A 16,369-nucleotide genomic window follows, 5' to 3' on the forward strand; every position below is an offset into this window, starting at 1 on the left:
CCCATAACTATTTCAGTCTCTCTTCTCTTCCCTCTCGTCAATGTTGGTTTATGAAGCACATTTTTTGCTTAAGCTTAAAGAGCTGCAGATTTGACTCTATTTGCGTCTTTACTGACTTTGTATGCAATCACACTGCCTCTAAAATTTGCTTCATGTTCTGTCTGTAAAGCAATATGAGAAAGAAACACCACAAAATAACCAAAAACAGTTGATTCTCTGGAGACCATGGACATCTACTGTGCAGCAATCTGCCTGGTAGATTTTGATGTTTGCCTGATGGTGCTGGACAGTAACCAGAACTACTGGGATTCATCCTCTGTGGAGCAAAGAAATCCAATCCAGATATTAATTTGTGATATCTTGTTTGAGCTCGTACAGATCAGTCCTCCAAGGAGCACAAAGTGAATTTCTCACCAAATTGCTGTTTGAATTTCGATCATGTTTATTTATTTGATGCTATGATTCTTTTGTCATGTTGCTCAAGCTCATTCTGACTCTTGCCTCAGCGTTGTACTGTATTGTGTTGTACTGCATTTTTGTTTCCCAATAGCATCCTCTTTGGACAGCACACGGCCAATGTGACATAACACGTTTCATCATATGCAAGAGGGAACAAAAGCACACTTGCACGCGTCAGCTACTTCTCCAATTTATGTCCACTAAATAGCCTCCCTGGGCCCTGAAACATCCTGCAAACATAACAAGCTGTATGATATTAATTTTACAATTATCTTAACATTAAGATACTTTTGGGAAACAAGCTGCTGGTATTTAGAGCCTTGGGAAATCACTGCAAAGATAATCTGACATGGAGGCTATGAAACCGACCAGGTTTGAAGCAGTTGTATGAACATTCTAAGCCTCTTTCAGACGCGCACACCTTTACATTAATCTGATGACAGTTTAATACGACGGCCTCATGTCTCAATAAGCCAAGGTCACTTTTACATAAAAGTCACAATGATAATCTTGGACAATCGGACCTGTAATATTTCTGTCTCATTTTTAGCATGGAATACGTCTGAATTAAATGCTGTCAGATCAACTTAAAGACCACAGCAGCACAGAGAAAGAAGCCTTCTACGATCACTGTAGTAAATTCAATATCCCAATCATCATCTCTTATGTTCAAATCAGTACATAACAAAACACTGTGAAAGAACCAGATTTTAGGTTGATGAGGAGATCGATACCTTCTTAGAGCCACAGTAGTAATCACACCTGTCTATGTTTTTTAATTTCATGACAAATATAGAATAATTTAATATCCAGTAAAACACTTCACACACCCTGTCATTCAGTGGTTGTGCATGTCGGACTTTAAATTATGAAATTGATGTGGAAATATTTGAATGGATTCACTGTGAAAGTTCCTCAACCTCTGAACAGTCGTGAATTAAGATTTAAGACGGCAAAAGAAGTTTCATCCAAGAACCATCCATTATGTAACCTGCGAAAAGGGAAAAAATATCTTCCAAGCTATAATGACATCATTAACTCACCACTCAAATATGCTAGCTTTGTCTCTTTCTGTACATGTATTGTCATGTCTGAGTGACGCCTTAAGGCCCAAACACACCAAACCCACATCGGAGAACTAGCAGCTACGAGAGCCCCCCGATGTGTCGCCTCATGTCGCTGTGTCTAGGCCAAGAAAGTTGCACAGGAACACACCAAACCGCTGGCCAACAAGCACACATTCTGCGCCTGCATGAGAGGACATATCCCTCCATACCAGCAGATGACAGTCAGCTATAATTGCCATTCGACAAGGGAAACTGGAAGATCGTCTTGGCGCTAGTTAGCCAGTTAGCACATTATCAACACAATGTAGTGCTGAAAGAACAGAACCTATCAACCATGTGCCAGTCAACAATAACACAAACAATCATGAAACGTTTGTGCCAAAGAGCTCAATGGCTAAAGGAAAAAAATCTTACCTCATGTAACAAGTTTGTTTCGACCTCACTCCCTCAAGACTTAAGCTCTTTGTTTACATTCCTCACTTTTGTTTCTCTTCTCCTGCACTGAGCTGAACTGCCAATCAGAGTGATTTTAGCCAACAGGCTCCACTGTGCTGATGCCAATTCAACAGGCTGAATCACCAGAAAAAATGCCAACTAGCACCAATGAGGACGGCAGACCCTCACCAACAGCCCAACTTTGACCAATGGCCGACCGTTGGCTTCGTGTGTCAGGGTCTTAAAGTGACATTAATGTCAAACACACCTATGTCAATTTTAAAGAATACTTCATTCCCCAGATGATTATTTCTATCTAAATTACTCACCTTGTTACGTTAAATACTTTGTTTTCCTAACATGCCTCCACAGCGAACGAGGAATCCAAAAAAGGTGAACATTAGTGATAAAATGAAGGGGGGCCACCTTTAACAAAAGCAAGACGATATCAAAACATCCCAAACACAGGCATTTTCACTAAAACTGTACATAGCAGTTCTGCATTAACAGCCCAGGCGTACTAATCATCTGTGCATCAGACTGTTTATACTAAAGTGTTTTATATTGTAAGGTTTTACTAAAAATGCATGTTTTTGGGAAGTACTGAGTATTGGAGCGTGGACTGGTAGCTGGAGAGGTGCCAGTTCACCTCCTGGGCACTGCTGAGGTGCCCCTGAGCAAGGCACCGAACCCCCCAACCACTCGGAGCGCCTGTCATGGGCAGCCCACTCTGACATCTCTCCACTTAGTGCATGTATAGGTCCAGTTTGTGCATGTGTGTGTCTTTCGGACCTGTGTGTAATTGACAGACAGAGTGAAAAATTGAATTTCCCCTCGGGGATTAATAAAGTATATAAAATTTAAAATAAATAAAATAATTAAAAATTACAGTTGGATAAATGAGACATTTATACTGCACTAGTTGTGTGAGTGTTTGTAAACGGATGTTTTGATATTGTTTTGCTGTTAAATGTGGACCCCTAAGACTTGAATTCATTGAGAATTTTCTCCAGTTTTGGATTCTTCGTTCACCGTGGAGGAATACAAAAAATAACAAAGTTCTTTTCCTGAATTCAACGTAACACAGGGTGAGTAACTGATATACAAATGATCATTTGGGAGATGAAGGACTCCTCTAACATCTTGATGAAGCCAGAAATGTTACATATTAAATGTCTGAAAAGGGCTTTACTCTCTATCTATATCACTATATCTGTCCCTTTTTTCCAATATTTTGTATTTATTGGTGGCTATAAATTAAAAGTGAGGGCATCACTGAAGCGATTAGAATATCCAAAATACCCCTACTTGTCTACAGAAAAGAGCAGTAATGGTTTCTACTATAGTTGCAAATCCATTCAGGTGCTTGAACCCAGGAACCAGGTTTTTTTTTTTTTTTGCTCAACACATCAGCTTGTGTTTCCATTAGGTCACCAACACAGTGTTTGATGTGTTCAGAGGACTTCAGCAGTGATGGAGGCTAAAACAAAGAAAGAAATTTAAGAGACAAATCCTGTTAAAAGAAACAAGGTTTTTGTGAGAAAAGGAGGAATGAATAAGGGGAAGAAAAGGTGACTCTAATGAAGACCAGACTACACTAGAATAGAATAGAAAAGAATAGAATAGAGTAACCTCCTCCTCGTCAGTTTCCATGGCAACAAGCCCTGTTGGTGGGATAGTGGTGCAGAAGTCTCAGCAGGAGAGAGTTCAACAGAGGGAGTGTGTGAAGATCTTTTGTGTGTGCGTGCATGCGTGCGTGTGTGTGTGTGTGTGTGTGTGTGTGTGTGTTGCTTTAAAAAGCAAATGGACATATATGGCAAATGTTATACACACAAACACACAGGAACACACAGGAACACACACACACACATACACGCACACAGATCCTTTATATTTCAATATTCATCTGCTGACGGCAAAAGCATCTGTGAGTGTTTCTGACACAAACTGAGAGACTGGAGGGATGGGCAGCAGAGGAGGCTGCTGGGAAATGGAGTTAGAGAAAAAGATAAGGACAGAAGAACGGAGGGAGCAGACATGATGGAGGGATTTAAGGCTGATGGATAAATAGATGTGTGCACCTTCTGGTATTGATCCTTGGAGGCCAAAGCTTCCTCGAGCTGCTGCTTTGTGTCGACGTAGATGGCTGAGCGGTAAGGCGTCCCAACATCGTTCCCCTGTCGCATCCCTAAACACACACACACACACACAAATGTGAGTTCAACATTTCAGGATTTCAGCTGACGCGTGGAGCCTAAGTCCTCTTCAGTACTTGGCTGAGGCAACATCCCATCATCTGAAAACAACAGCTGACAGCATTTTCCAAAAATATAACTTGTCTGTCTTGACAGAACTGAATGTTGTTTTTTTTGACTGAACTGATCATTTCATCACGTATTCCTTTCATCATTTCAATGTCAGCTTGTCAGCCTGTCAACCACAATGTCTGGTTAGCTCAAAGGTTTCAGCCACTCGAGTGGTGCGACTCTAGAGATGGCAAGGCGTGTCAGTCAATCTGTCAATCCCACACTTTGGTCAAAAACTGGATTGTTTTTGTTACAGAGTATACATCCTAATGAGTTTTGGTGACCTCATGACTTTCAATGCTGCGCAACTTGCAGGTCAAAAATTTCACATTTAAACCCATCACAGATTACTACTGACATATCAGGTACGATTGATTTGCATCATCCCTGAGCAGAGTTTCCCCCCTCTCCACTCCACTGCCACTCAGATTTCACATTAGTAATGTTGTTGTGCACTAGAGTGCACATGCGTCATCATCTATGACATGACATTTGTTTATGCTGTTGCTACAGTGTTTAAAAGCGCACCAGTCACAAGATCCCAAGCCAAAACAATGGAATCAACCTTTGTATGATGCCAACTGAACATGACCCTTAATCACAACCAGCTTTTCAAGTGGATCAGGGTAGAGGGCTGCATTGGGACTGGGTCCCGCTGGGTCACAACACAAATATTGCAGGAGCGGGCGGTTTGGACTATGCTGCGGGCGGGAACGGGCGGCAAAAAAAAAAAACACTGCGGGATCTTGGTGTACATGCATAAGCGTTTCCTTTCTATATTTATTCATAAATGGACAAATATGCCCTGAACCAGCTTTCATACCAATTTGCCACTTGCTCCACCTATCTTTCTGTCTGTCAGCTCCATCTGTCATGAGACAAACATGAAAGAAGACGTGCAGTTTATTGTGTTTCACCGACGACGAGCTGTCATTACGCGCGACTATTACGCACATCTGTGCGCTCTTTATAACTCACTGTGTGAACCTATGTTGCATAATAGAGATTTGCCCCCTCGTAATTTTTAACCGCCCCCCCTCAGTAACTTCATCCTGGCGCCAGGCCTGCCTTAACCTCAATCACTGCGTGATTATATAAAGGTAGAAAAATAAATAAATACAGAGGAGGAGAACAGAATATGAAACAGCCTTTATTTCATTAAAAACTAAATGAAAACAACGAAATAGGAGCGCTATTCCTGACCAGTGCGTCAAAAGACATGCAGGCCAGGGAAACGAAACAAACAGCCCCATGAATCTCTTTATTAATAGCCTATAAAATGACGTGTTTTCTCCTGCGGGACGGGAGAAGACACAAAATCAGCGATCTCTATTATTGTGCGGGCATAAATTCTCAGAGTTTTGTGGGTGCGGGCGGGAGTGGACATACACATTGCGGGAGCGGGCGGGAGTGTAATACACACGTTGCGGTTGCGGGCAGTAATGGTCAGAAATTCAGCGGGAGCGGGCAGGAGCAGGTTGAAGAAAACAGTCCCGCGCAGGGCTCTAGATCAGGGCACAGATCAATGAACTGTGCCAGTGCCTACTCAAACAATCTGGACTCTGGGGTCAATTGTACTCGGATCTGGACCCCTAATGTGAAAGCCTTGTTAACAGCTATTTCTGTACTTCCCATAGACTGTCCATAAAGATGGACGACATGACAGCTCCCCAAAAGTGAAGCCGAAACATCTCGATCACCCCCTGGTGGCTGGCTGAAGTTAGGTCATAAAGTCCACCCTCTCCATGTGAGTGGATGGGACAAGGACCAAACTAAAAACACATCCAATAGTTTTTTCCTTAAGATGGTTTCTGTCAGTTAAAGTAGTTTTTATCAAGCTGCTGTATGTTCAAGTGTTTGATTTTTTAAAAAGCTTGGTTTTAATTAGTTATTTAATGCTACAAAACTGGGACTTTACAACATGATTGACAACTGTGTCAGCCAATTGGTGGGCTCGCATTCAGTTGCGCTGTTCGCAATTGGTCACACTGGCGTTTGAGCGGAAAACTTGATACTGCAGAGATCACTACTGTGCAGACTCCGTATGATGTCACCAGAGGAATATGGCAGTGGCTGTATATCCGCGATATTTTACCTCTCTACCTCTGTACAATCGGGGTGAGTAGAGATGCATCGTCCATCTTTATATACAGTCTATGGTATGTGCTGACATCAGCATGCTAAAACATGATGTAACATTCTGAGATAGCGTGTTAAAATGCTATTGTGCTAAGAGTTACATGATAATAACATTTTAATCTCTCATCCAGAAGGCTTCACGAAAAAAGCTAAAACATGAATCTAAAATAAGTCCCGTTCAGTGTTCCCCCGTTATTCAGCACTTCCAGTTAAATATTTCATATGATTAACATGTTAAGAAGCTAACTATAGCATGTTAAGATTGTCTCAGTTAGCATGTCAGCCATCGCATTTAGCAACATTTGGCATTTCAGATTGAAAACATACTAACATTAGCACATTAACATGTTGTTTATCACGTAACTTTTAGCAAGTCATAATTTTAACATGCTAATTTAGGTAAGGCCATTAAGAAGTCGGTAATTAGTTTCATTCATATCCCTTTAATCCAAAATTCAGTGTTGATCTTAACGTCTTCCTTATGTTTACGCAATGACCTTGATGACAACGAATCTTCACGTATATATGAAATGTTACATGCTTAACTGTCAGCATGTTAACACCCTATATTGCAGTGTAGCAAAACAACAACAAAAATTGCTAATTTTAGCATATTAGTATGCTAATGCCAGCTGTGCTTCAAGGAGATGGCTAATTATAGCTTGCTAACAAGCTAACATTACTGTAATGTCCTAAATTGGCCACCAGACAAAATGTGCTTTTGTTTTAAATTAGGCGACATCATGGCTTTGTTTTGGGCCACCCTTGGACCAAACTTTACATATACATGAATAACAACCTTTTCTATTTTTTATCCATCCATCCATCCATCCATCCAACTATTTTGTTTTTTTGGTGTGTGGTGACCACTGTCTCACATCTAGCATAGCAATAGACTGTTAGTTTTCCCAAAGATAAATGGGTACACTGCAAGAAACAAATGAGATGAGTTAAAACAAATATGATTTCATCTTAGCACAGCAGCCTCTGTAACACTGTTTTTGATCAGGTCAATGAAATCTGAATTGGTGCTGCTGATAAAATTGCCTCATTAAAATCACAGAAAAAGGATGCTGAACAGTAATTTAAGTTTCATCCAGTCTGAAGAAACAAACATGTCAACAAAATGACAAATACAGTTCTCCAACAGGTATCAAAGCTCTTTTTTAGGCGCACTTTCATTCTGTTAATCAATAAATACAGACTCTTCATTTTCCTTTCGGTGTTCAGTTACAGTATGAAAGTGTTTGTGGCTGAGAGGTCATACCTTGAGTCGGGTTGTGGCTTTCCCAGAAAACTTTAAGGAGGTTGGCAAAGCTGATCTTCTCTGGATGGTAGACAACTCTCACCACCTCGGTGTGGCCTGTCTTACCTGTAAAATACAACATCTGTGAGTTCATGTGTCATATAGGGTTCAACTGATGAATCAGTTCACTTGCAGTCCCTCCAATTTACAGCTTAAAAAACATTTTTTCTATTGCAGATATTTGTATTCTGAGATGTTTACCTTTAAAGTAAAGGTGCCAGTTCATACAATTTTCACCTGCCTATTATATGAAAATGACCATCAAAGAATTCTCTATCTATCAAGTAGTCTTCATCAGTTATGAGACTGTAAATGTTTTAACTTTTCATTGTAGGACTGTTTAAGGACGTCCTTAAACAGTCCTAAAAGCTCTAATAGTCGACAGCTCCAGGACAAGAGGATAAGTGGACCTTGAGAACACACTGTGCCCTCTGTTCTGCTGTTTCCAAGGTCAAAAATAAACTGTGAAGCTTTTAAAACTTCTCACAAACAAGACCTCCTGAAAGAGCTTGGAATAATGGAAAGTTCTTCAGCTTCATGGCACCTGATGAAGACTGTGTGATTCAACTGAAGGCTCTGGAACAACTGAGCATGTGGATTGTTTTGTCGACTGCTTTTTTCAAGGTCAAAACTTCATTGTCAAGCTTGAAATACTTGTAGATTTTTTAAAAATAAAGTATACGCCTGAAAAGCCAAAATACAGGTATTGTCCTTGAAAAGTCCACATTAGTCCAAAGCTGATTATAATGTTCAACCATAACAAACGATCACTCCTGAAGACAGACAGACAGACAGCAGCTGGTGCTGGTAATGAGTGTGACCCATTACGCTGCACCTCATCTTCCGTCTCTTATTCTACCTCCACTCCCATCTTTCTCTCTCTCTCTGTCTTATTACTTTTTTAATATCAGGAGTTATGGATTCCTACAGTAGATATTGGCGAACAGAGACAAAGCAGCGGTCGATATTAAATTAATGCCTCGCCAGGACAATCTCGCAGGAATAAATTCATCTCGGACAAGACAGGAAATAATGTAGTGGCTGAAACCAGAGCAGAGAGTGAAGCTGCAGAGTTGTTGTCCAGATAATGTACATTTAACTGTAAAATTTTCATTATGTCACTATTTCAACATGAACTGTGTGTTTGATCGTTAACCACAGAAGACAATAACTTCTAAAGCAACAAACGCATATATAAATACAGAGGTGGAATGTAAAAATGTTAATTTACTCCAGTGCAATTTATTTGAATATTTCTATTTTATGCTACTTTATACTTCTACTTCACTACATTCCAGAGGAAAATATTGTACTTATACATTTGTTTGACACTTTTTTCTTGACAGAAATAAAGAAAAATGTAAAAAGTATTGCTTTCGCTTTATTTGTTCGTGATTAAAACAACCACAGCTACTCTAGATATTTCCAGCCGACATGTCGCAGCACGTTTTAGAAGCATGAGAAAATTACATGCCTCAATTATTTTTGACAGAGCTGCAGGCCAGCAACTCATTGCACAGAGCAGATCGATTCCTCCTACTAACAGGCATTGTGTGTGAAATGTAGTTATGATGTAATTATGAGGATGAATATATTTTAAATAACTAAAACACAGCCTCAAATCTTTGATCCAAGTCATTCCTAACTGGACTTAACTAACAGTATTAACTTTGTCTGTGGGCTACAGCAGAGCATGGCATAAAACAAAATAAATAAATAAAAATAAAACATTTAACTATACAGCCAACTTAAATATATAAAATAAAATGGCAAATCTGTTTTGGTATGACACCATGCAATGGACGGAACAAAACCGCTTTAATGTATCATGAAATATTGGGTATGGAATTCATCTACAGATGATCCAGTCCAAAATGAGATCAAACTTTTCTATAGATGTCAGTTTCTGACCCAAGACAAAGGCCGAAATGTTGCCTGTAACAAACGGTAAGACGTGTTTTTTTAGCCAGACTTTTCTGGAAAACGTGCAGCCCTACAGCCGGTGAGGAGTCAGCAGTCAATGACACTATAAAACATTCAATAAAACAGGTTTTTTAACAACTGTGAATCATTACAACCATAAGAGGTCCTTGAGCATACAGTGATAAATGTGCACACAAAATACAAGATTGATTGGTCTCGCGAAATTTGAGATTAGCTGCGGACAAACAGATACACACACATGCACACACACAACTAAACACAAGATCCCCTTGAGGCTCACACCCGGCGAAGATAACTAGAAAGGCACATGGAGAGCACAGACCTACACCAAGGCCAAATGCCCTATCTTGCAACGTCAAAGCTGCAACATACAACATTCAGAGCATTAATACAGCAGCAAACAACTATTTGCCATGTAAAGACATAGTAAAGTGGATGTTAATCCCAGTGAACACTGTGAGCTCTGTCAACACTGTTGCCATTGTCAGCATCACACTGCTAGCAGTCCCCATTTCAGCTCAGTCACCTTCATGTTTGTGATATCCGAGTTGAGGCAGTAGGCAGTACCAGCTCAGGCTATGGACATAGTACAGTATATAGCAAGTTTAACAAAGGAAAAAAACAACAACAACAACAACAACAAAAAAACGTATGTGCACTGTGATTTGGATCCTCTCCAAAATTAAATGGGTTCTTCGTTGGCCCATGCTTCACCCTTCCATCAAGTTTCAAGAAAATCAGGGCAGTACTTTTTCTGTAATCCTGCTGATAAACAGACTAACAAACAAACTGAACCAAAACATGACCTCCTTGTCGGAGGTAATAATAACATAATATTGACTGTGAAAGGAGCCATCCTTCATAATGAGTCTCCATCCACAATTTTTCCTTTCAACCACCACACCCAGCATCCTGCAGACTGACACTACTGGAAAGTCACTCCTAGGAAGTTATAAAAACTCCTCCCTGCAGGCCCTGTCAGCCTTTTCCCTCAAACCTTATTTTATTTGGTTAATATATCATGGGTTGTTTTGCATTGAATTTGTATCAGACTACTATGGTTACTATGGTTTTAATTCAATCCTTAAAAAACATACATACATATAGGAAGGTGGCTTTGAGACAAGAGCTGCCGATGAGAAAAATAAGTTAAGAGTAAAATCTAGTAAATACAGGTAGGTTTTTGTTTTTATCAAACAGAAGAAGCATGCAAATTTATTCAGCACATGTCATCCTACACTGTAAATATTGAACCAACAATAAATATTTTCTGCAGAGGTGTGAAGAGCACTTCATTTAGCCAAGTATCATCTTTCAGTGCTCTGCCAAGATACTGTGCTCATGACATAAACACATCCAGCAGTTCAAACTAGGTTCAAATCTAGTTGTTGTTACAACATTTTTTGGCACAGTGAGATCAGATAAGTTTGTGTGAGTGAGACCATCTCTTCATCAGTTTCGGTGTAAAGTCTGACCAATGTTCAAATACAGAGATATAGGAAGGTAGGAATATGATGAAATACAAATGTGTATTACAACAACTCTCATTCAAAGGATATTCAGAGTGTACATATAACATTGATGCAGTTTACAGGTACAGTATATTACATCTATATAACACGTAGACTTACAGAGTGTTGGTCTCGTTACAATAAAGGACGAAGGACTAGAGAACTAGAAGGGTTTGGAAAGTGTGATATGTGTGCATAACATACTCAACCATGACTCCAAGCCCCGCTGATAAATTGACCTGAGTTTTGTGAACTGCTCCTCCTCTGCTGAAAATACTCCATAACAGACAAATCACACACTCAGCCTGTGTTCTCACCCATTGCCAATGTATTCATGTGTTATTTTGTCCAGATTCACTGCGAAAGGCATGCAAGAGAAATATAAAGAAACTGGCTCACCTGCTGCTTCCTGGAGATATTCGATTCATTACATAGGACTGCAACCTACGTGTATTTTTATTATCAGTATCTTTAAATACTTTTTAAGTTGAAATACTTTTTAGTTAACCTAAAAATAAGTTCATAAATACCAATCACAATTATTATGACAGACTTTTTCAAATCCAAATTATTATAGCTGTTTAGTTCAATAGACGCCCATGTGGCAGTGCCCAGGGTTTATTAATTAACTTAGAGACTCAAATATATTAAGCAGCATCGAGAGGTAAGATAAGCTTTTATTGATCCGAGAGGGGAAATTTGGTTCTTGCAGCAGCAAAAGAACAGCAATAGTGAAGAAAGAAAAAGAACTAAATGGTATGGAGGTATATATAAAAAAAAAACTAAGGTATGTAAAAAAAAAAAAAAAAAAAAAAGGATATAATAAAAATAAAAATAGAAACCTATACAAGAACATATGGAGATATAAATTGCAAGGCAAAGTAACAGTGGTGTGGGTTAAGATTGAGACTACTATGTTGGGCTGTTGTTGGACTGAAAGAGCCTGCAGCTGTATGCCTCGTCATTTTCTGTTGAGAACTGTCGACTACAGCTGGACTGTTTTCTTTTTAATGAACCACAACAACAAAACCTAGTCTTCAATGTGTGACATCTGAGTCATAAGCCCCTTTTACACTGCCAGATTTTCCACGAATGTTGAGCCGTTTTGCCAGCAAGCTGCAAGCGTTTAGACACACAGAGCCGGATTGGCGAGTTGATCCGAGGTGCCAAATTTTCCGCCTCGTAGGAAAAGACTGAAAAAATTGTTAAAATTAAATTAGGGAACTGATCACAGATGTATTGTCTCTGTGTGTTTTTACATGTATTGTTGCTTTAATTTGCAGCTATGCTTTTAATGAAGCTGACATGTCATGACAGTCAAGCACCCCCCCCGCCGCCTGTCCCGAATTACACCCATTCTCATCTGGTCATCCTACGCACGTGCGAGCCACTGGCAGTGGATAAACAGGAAACAGCTGATAGCAGGAATTAGCGAGCAGCTAGTAGCAAGAGGGAAACACAAACCTGACAGACACTGTAAAGATGAGAAACTCGGGAGACAAGGTATTGCGCGCCCTCCTTGCCCTCGTAAACAATGAGGCCATCAACCGTCAGATGACGGGGACGGTGAAGGACAGACCGACTTACAAGAGAAAGCACAGAGCTCCCGAAGGAGCTCCCGAAGGACTGACTAGCCGCGGCTTCCCTCCCACATCACTGTTTACGTCACACGCTGAGCTACACGTTTTGTTACGTGCTCACACCCCCCATTGTCCTGAAAAAGGCGCATTCTGTATAAACAAAAGTAGGTAGGCGACATTTTGCCGCACTCCCCAATTTTGTTTTTATACTGCCAATGCTGAAAGAAGACTGATTGGGCTTTCCTGCAAATTTGCACAATTTCTATCTAAAAAGGGCTAAAGAAGCAGATTGCATTGGCTGAAATGCGATCTCAGAACTCATCAACTCATCGTCTTACGACAATTTGGCTTTTTTTTTGGCTTCTTATCAAACTCTCCAACTTTCATAAGCAAGCTCTTTTATGTCGGTCCCTTCTCCATAAGCACAATTATTCTCCTCACAAATGTATTCTATGGAACAATGCCAATATTACATATAGAAATAAGTCCATGGTACTTTGAACATTGGTTTAGAACTAACAACGACACTCTGTGAAACAACTATTTGACAATGATGGACTTTTCTATCCATATAATGATTTTAAAAGGAGTTATAGTATTCCTGTCCCCCAACATGAGTATAACACTGTAGTAAATGCCCTGCCAACTGGCATTATATCCTTATCCCGCTGCAACTCAAATCTATATGGTAATATTACTACAGCCAATTACTGTGTTCCATTTCTGACAAAAAATTTAACAATACTTTAATTATAATACATTCACTTATTCTGAGAACAGTACCACCTGCTAAATATAAATGGACAGACCAGACTTTTGATGGTAAAATATGGAATACTGTACTTACTATGTGCTTTAATATGTGCTGCCCAAAAAAATCAAAGAGTTGCTTTTTAAAATTATACATAGGTATTATCCAGTAAAAAAATAAAAGTAAAAATAAAATGACAAATGTACCTTCTGTAACAATATGGTAGAAACATTAGAACACTTATTATTTCAGTGTGTGCATGGGACTGTCTTTTGGACTGGTTTTCAGTTGGATATCCAAAGACATTTTGGGAAGACCATTTCGCTCAAAGAACCTGATTTGTCAATAGTATTAAAAATACAAATTTCTCCAAGAATGAACAGTATGTCATTAATTTGCTGATTACTTTCCCTAAATTTTACATTAAAAAAATTAAAAACTTAAAGAAATTGCCCTGCTTTCAAAAAATCTGATCTAGATACATATCTTAAAACAATATCAAACTTAAAAGTATGTAATAACAAAATAACCAGAACTTAAAGTATGCAAATCTTACAACTTTACCTAATTAGATAACCCCCTGTGTGTGTTCATGTGTGTTCTTTTATTTTGTCTGTGAGGTTTTGTATATTTGCATCGCCATAACTGAAGTTTGTACTTATTTGTGTCATTGTTTTCATTTGTAATTTTTGGCCATTACTCGATCACTGAATGCATTGTGTTAAAACTGCTGATAAAAACTTAAAAAACAGACAGTTATTTGTTTATGTTAAAGTTTTAGAGGGATAAAACTAAGTTAAAAAGAAAGAGAAACAGGTGGTGATGCAGGTCTAATGATGGACTCACTCTGTACTGGCTGGCTGGAGGAATCACTGGGAGGTCTGGACACAGATCACACAGAAATACACAAACACACATACACACACAAACGCAGTCTGCTCAGAGTGGTCAAGCTTCAATAGCAGCCTCATCCATGCCCCAGTATAATAGGACCTGGGGGAAATGATTCACTCTGCTGTTTATGTGTGTCTTGTTTTCCGCAGTCTATTGACTCTCAGTAGACAACACACTGCCCAGTACACTACATGTGAGTGTATGTCTGAGTGCGGAAGCTACCTGTGCAGACTTCCCTGTAGGTGGGGTTAGGTGTGTATCCTCCTGCGTAGCCCACTTGGGTGGAATAAACTCCTTTTTGTCTCCAAAACTTCCTCTCTGCTCCCCAGAAACAGCCCATACCTTCAGGAGAAGGAAACAGAACTTTGATGAACAACAGCCGTTAACATCCATCTATTTCAACAGACAACATGGACTGTGTGTGAGTATTCACTTTGCTTTAGAGCTACAACTATTAGCCAATTAATCGATTAGTCGATCAAGTGGAAATTAATAAGCAACTATTCTGACAATCGGAGGCGTTCACTGTGGCCTCTGAGAAACTGTGTATTCCACTTTTTCCTGGACTTAATGATTGATCAGTTAATCAAAAAAATAATCTGCAGATGAATCGATAATGAATTTTATCACTGAATTACTGCTTACTGCCCTTTACTTTCTGTTTAAAAAGAAAACACACACAAAGGTCCACATGTGGTCAACAAAACAGTGACACACACAGGGGCTCTATTTTACACCCAGTGCAAAGCGGAGCACAGTGCAGTGCAACTGTCATCGCAGTTCACATTTTCATGGCCAATGCTAACATTGTGTAAGTAGCAAATTTACTCGGGTGCATCTGTACGACAATGGATGAGCAGGTCATTAGATAAGGTGTGGTCAGATGCATTGTTATTTTGAGGCAGCAGAAAGTGATTGCGTCATTGACCATCAAAAACCTGATCTACACTCAGAATGGTGCAGTCTTTTCCTGCCCTATTTAAAAGACACATTATTTAGATAGTAAGGTGCATCCATATAGGTGGGTCCACAAGGTATTTACAATGCTTGTTACACATACAGGGACATGCTGATGTGTTACTGGTGGATGAAATACTACATCATTAATGAGGGAAATATTTATTACTTTCTCTAAAATGTGAACGGAGTAGGGGTGGGAATCACCAGCGGCCCCACTATACGATGTTATCACAATACTTGAGTCAAAGTATAATATTATTGCAATTTAAGCATGTTGCCATGTGGTGAGTATTGCAATAACATATTTTGTCATATATGATTTATTACTTTTTCTCAACTGCTAATTATGTCCCCCGAGGAAAATTTTATCAACATCTGTTTTAACTAATAAGACAAAGTCTCAGTCTGTTTGTTTCGCTTCAATCATTGATATTGAAGCAAAATGTATCTAGTGGACTGTAAAAGCAAATCATTTTATCATTTTAGTAGGCTGCCAAAAGATTATTATGTATTAGTAGTATTAATAATTTCTTAAGTAAAAAAAAAAAATCAATACTTGGCATCTGCACCAATACAATGTCGCCATGCTAAAAATATTGTGGTACTATGCTGTATTGATTTTTTCCACCTCTAGAACAGAGGAGAGCTGCTGTCCACTGCTACACCAAAGCTGACTTCCAATTAAGACAGATGCTGTGCACATTTATGCACAAGGATCAGCGTAATTTCATTTTTCAGAAGCTAAAAGCTGAGTTCTGTTTCCTCTGTCACGTTTATAACTACAGGTTTTTGTTTTGCTGCTTCAGTGCTCCATAATATTTGCCACAGTGACATTATACTGCTCTTACAGAATTACTCTCAGCAAAAAACTGCTTGCTTCTCCAATGTGCCGGATCCGCAAGTGTGTCAGCTGCATGCGCACCTGGCTTTTAAAGGGAATGGGAGATGAAATTCAGATTGGTTTGATTCATGTTATGCCCAAAACACACCTATGATTATTTAAGGGACTAAATACAA

General features: G+C 39.3%; 1 protein-coding gene across 2 annotated transcripts in view; it reads right to left on the reverse strand.

Annotated features, from left to right (window-relative positions):
• The window catches only part of msraa (methionine sulfoxide reductase Aa), a 57,759-nt gene that overhangs the window by 12,545 nt on the left and 28,845 nt on the right, over window positions 1–16,369 (reverse strand). For both annotated transcript variants that reach the window (XM_033648734.2, XM_033648735.2), the window contains exons 3-5: window positions 14,615–14,734; window positions 7,674–7,778; window positions 4,043–4,149 (exon numbers count right to left, since the gene is read on the reverse strand). In XM_033648734.2, coding sequence (XP_033504625.1) covers window positions 4,043–4,149; window positions 7,674–7,778; window positions 14,615–14,734 — 332 coding nt within the window. The remainder of the gene's footprint in view (window positions 1–4,042; window positions 4,150–7,673; window positions 7,779–14,614; window positions 14,735–16,369) is intronic.

Source organism: Epinephelus lanceolatus, chromosome 13, assembly GCF_041903045.1.
Source record: "Epinephelus lanceolatus isolate andai-2023 chromosome 13, ASM4190304v1, whole genome shotgun sequence".
NCBI classification, from domain to species: domain Eukaryota; kingdom Metazoa; phylum Chordata; class Actinopteri; order Perciformes; family Serranidae; genus Epinephelus; species Epinephelus lanceolatus.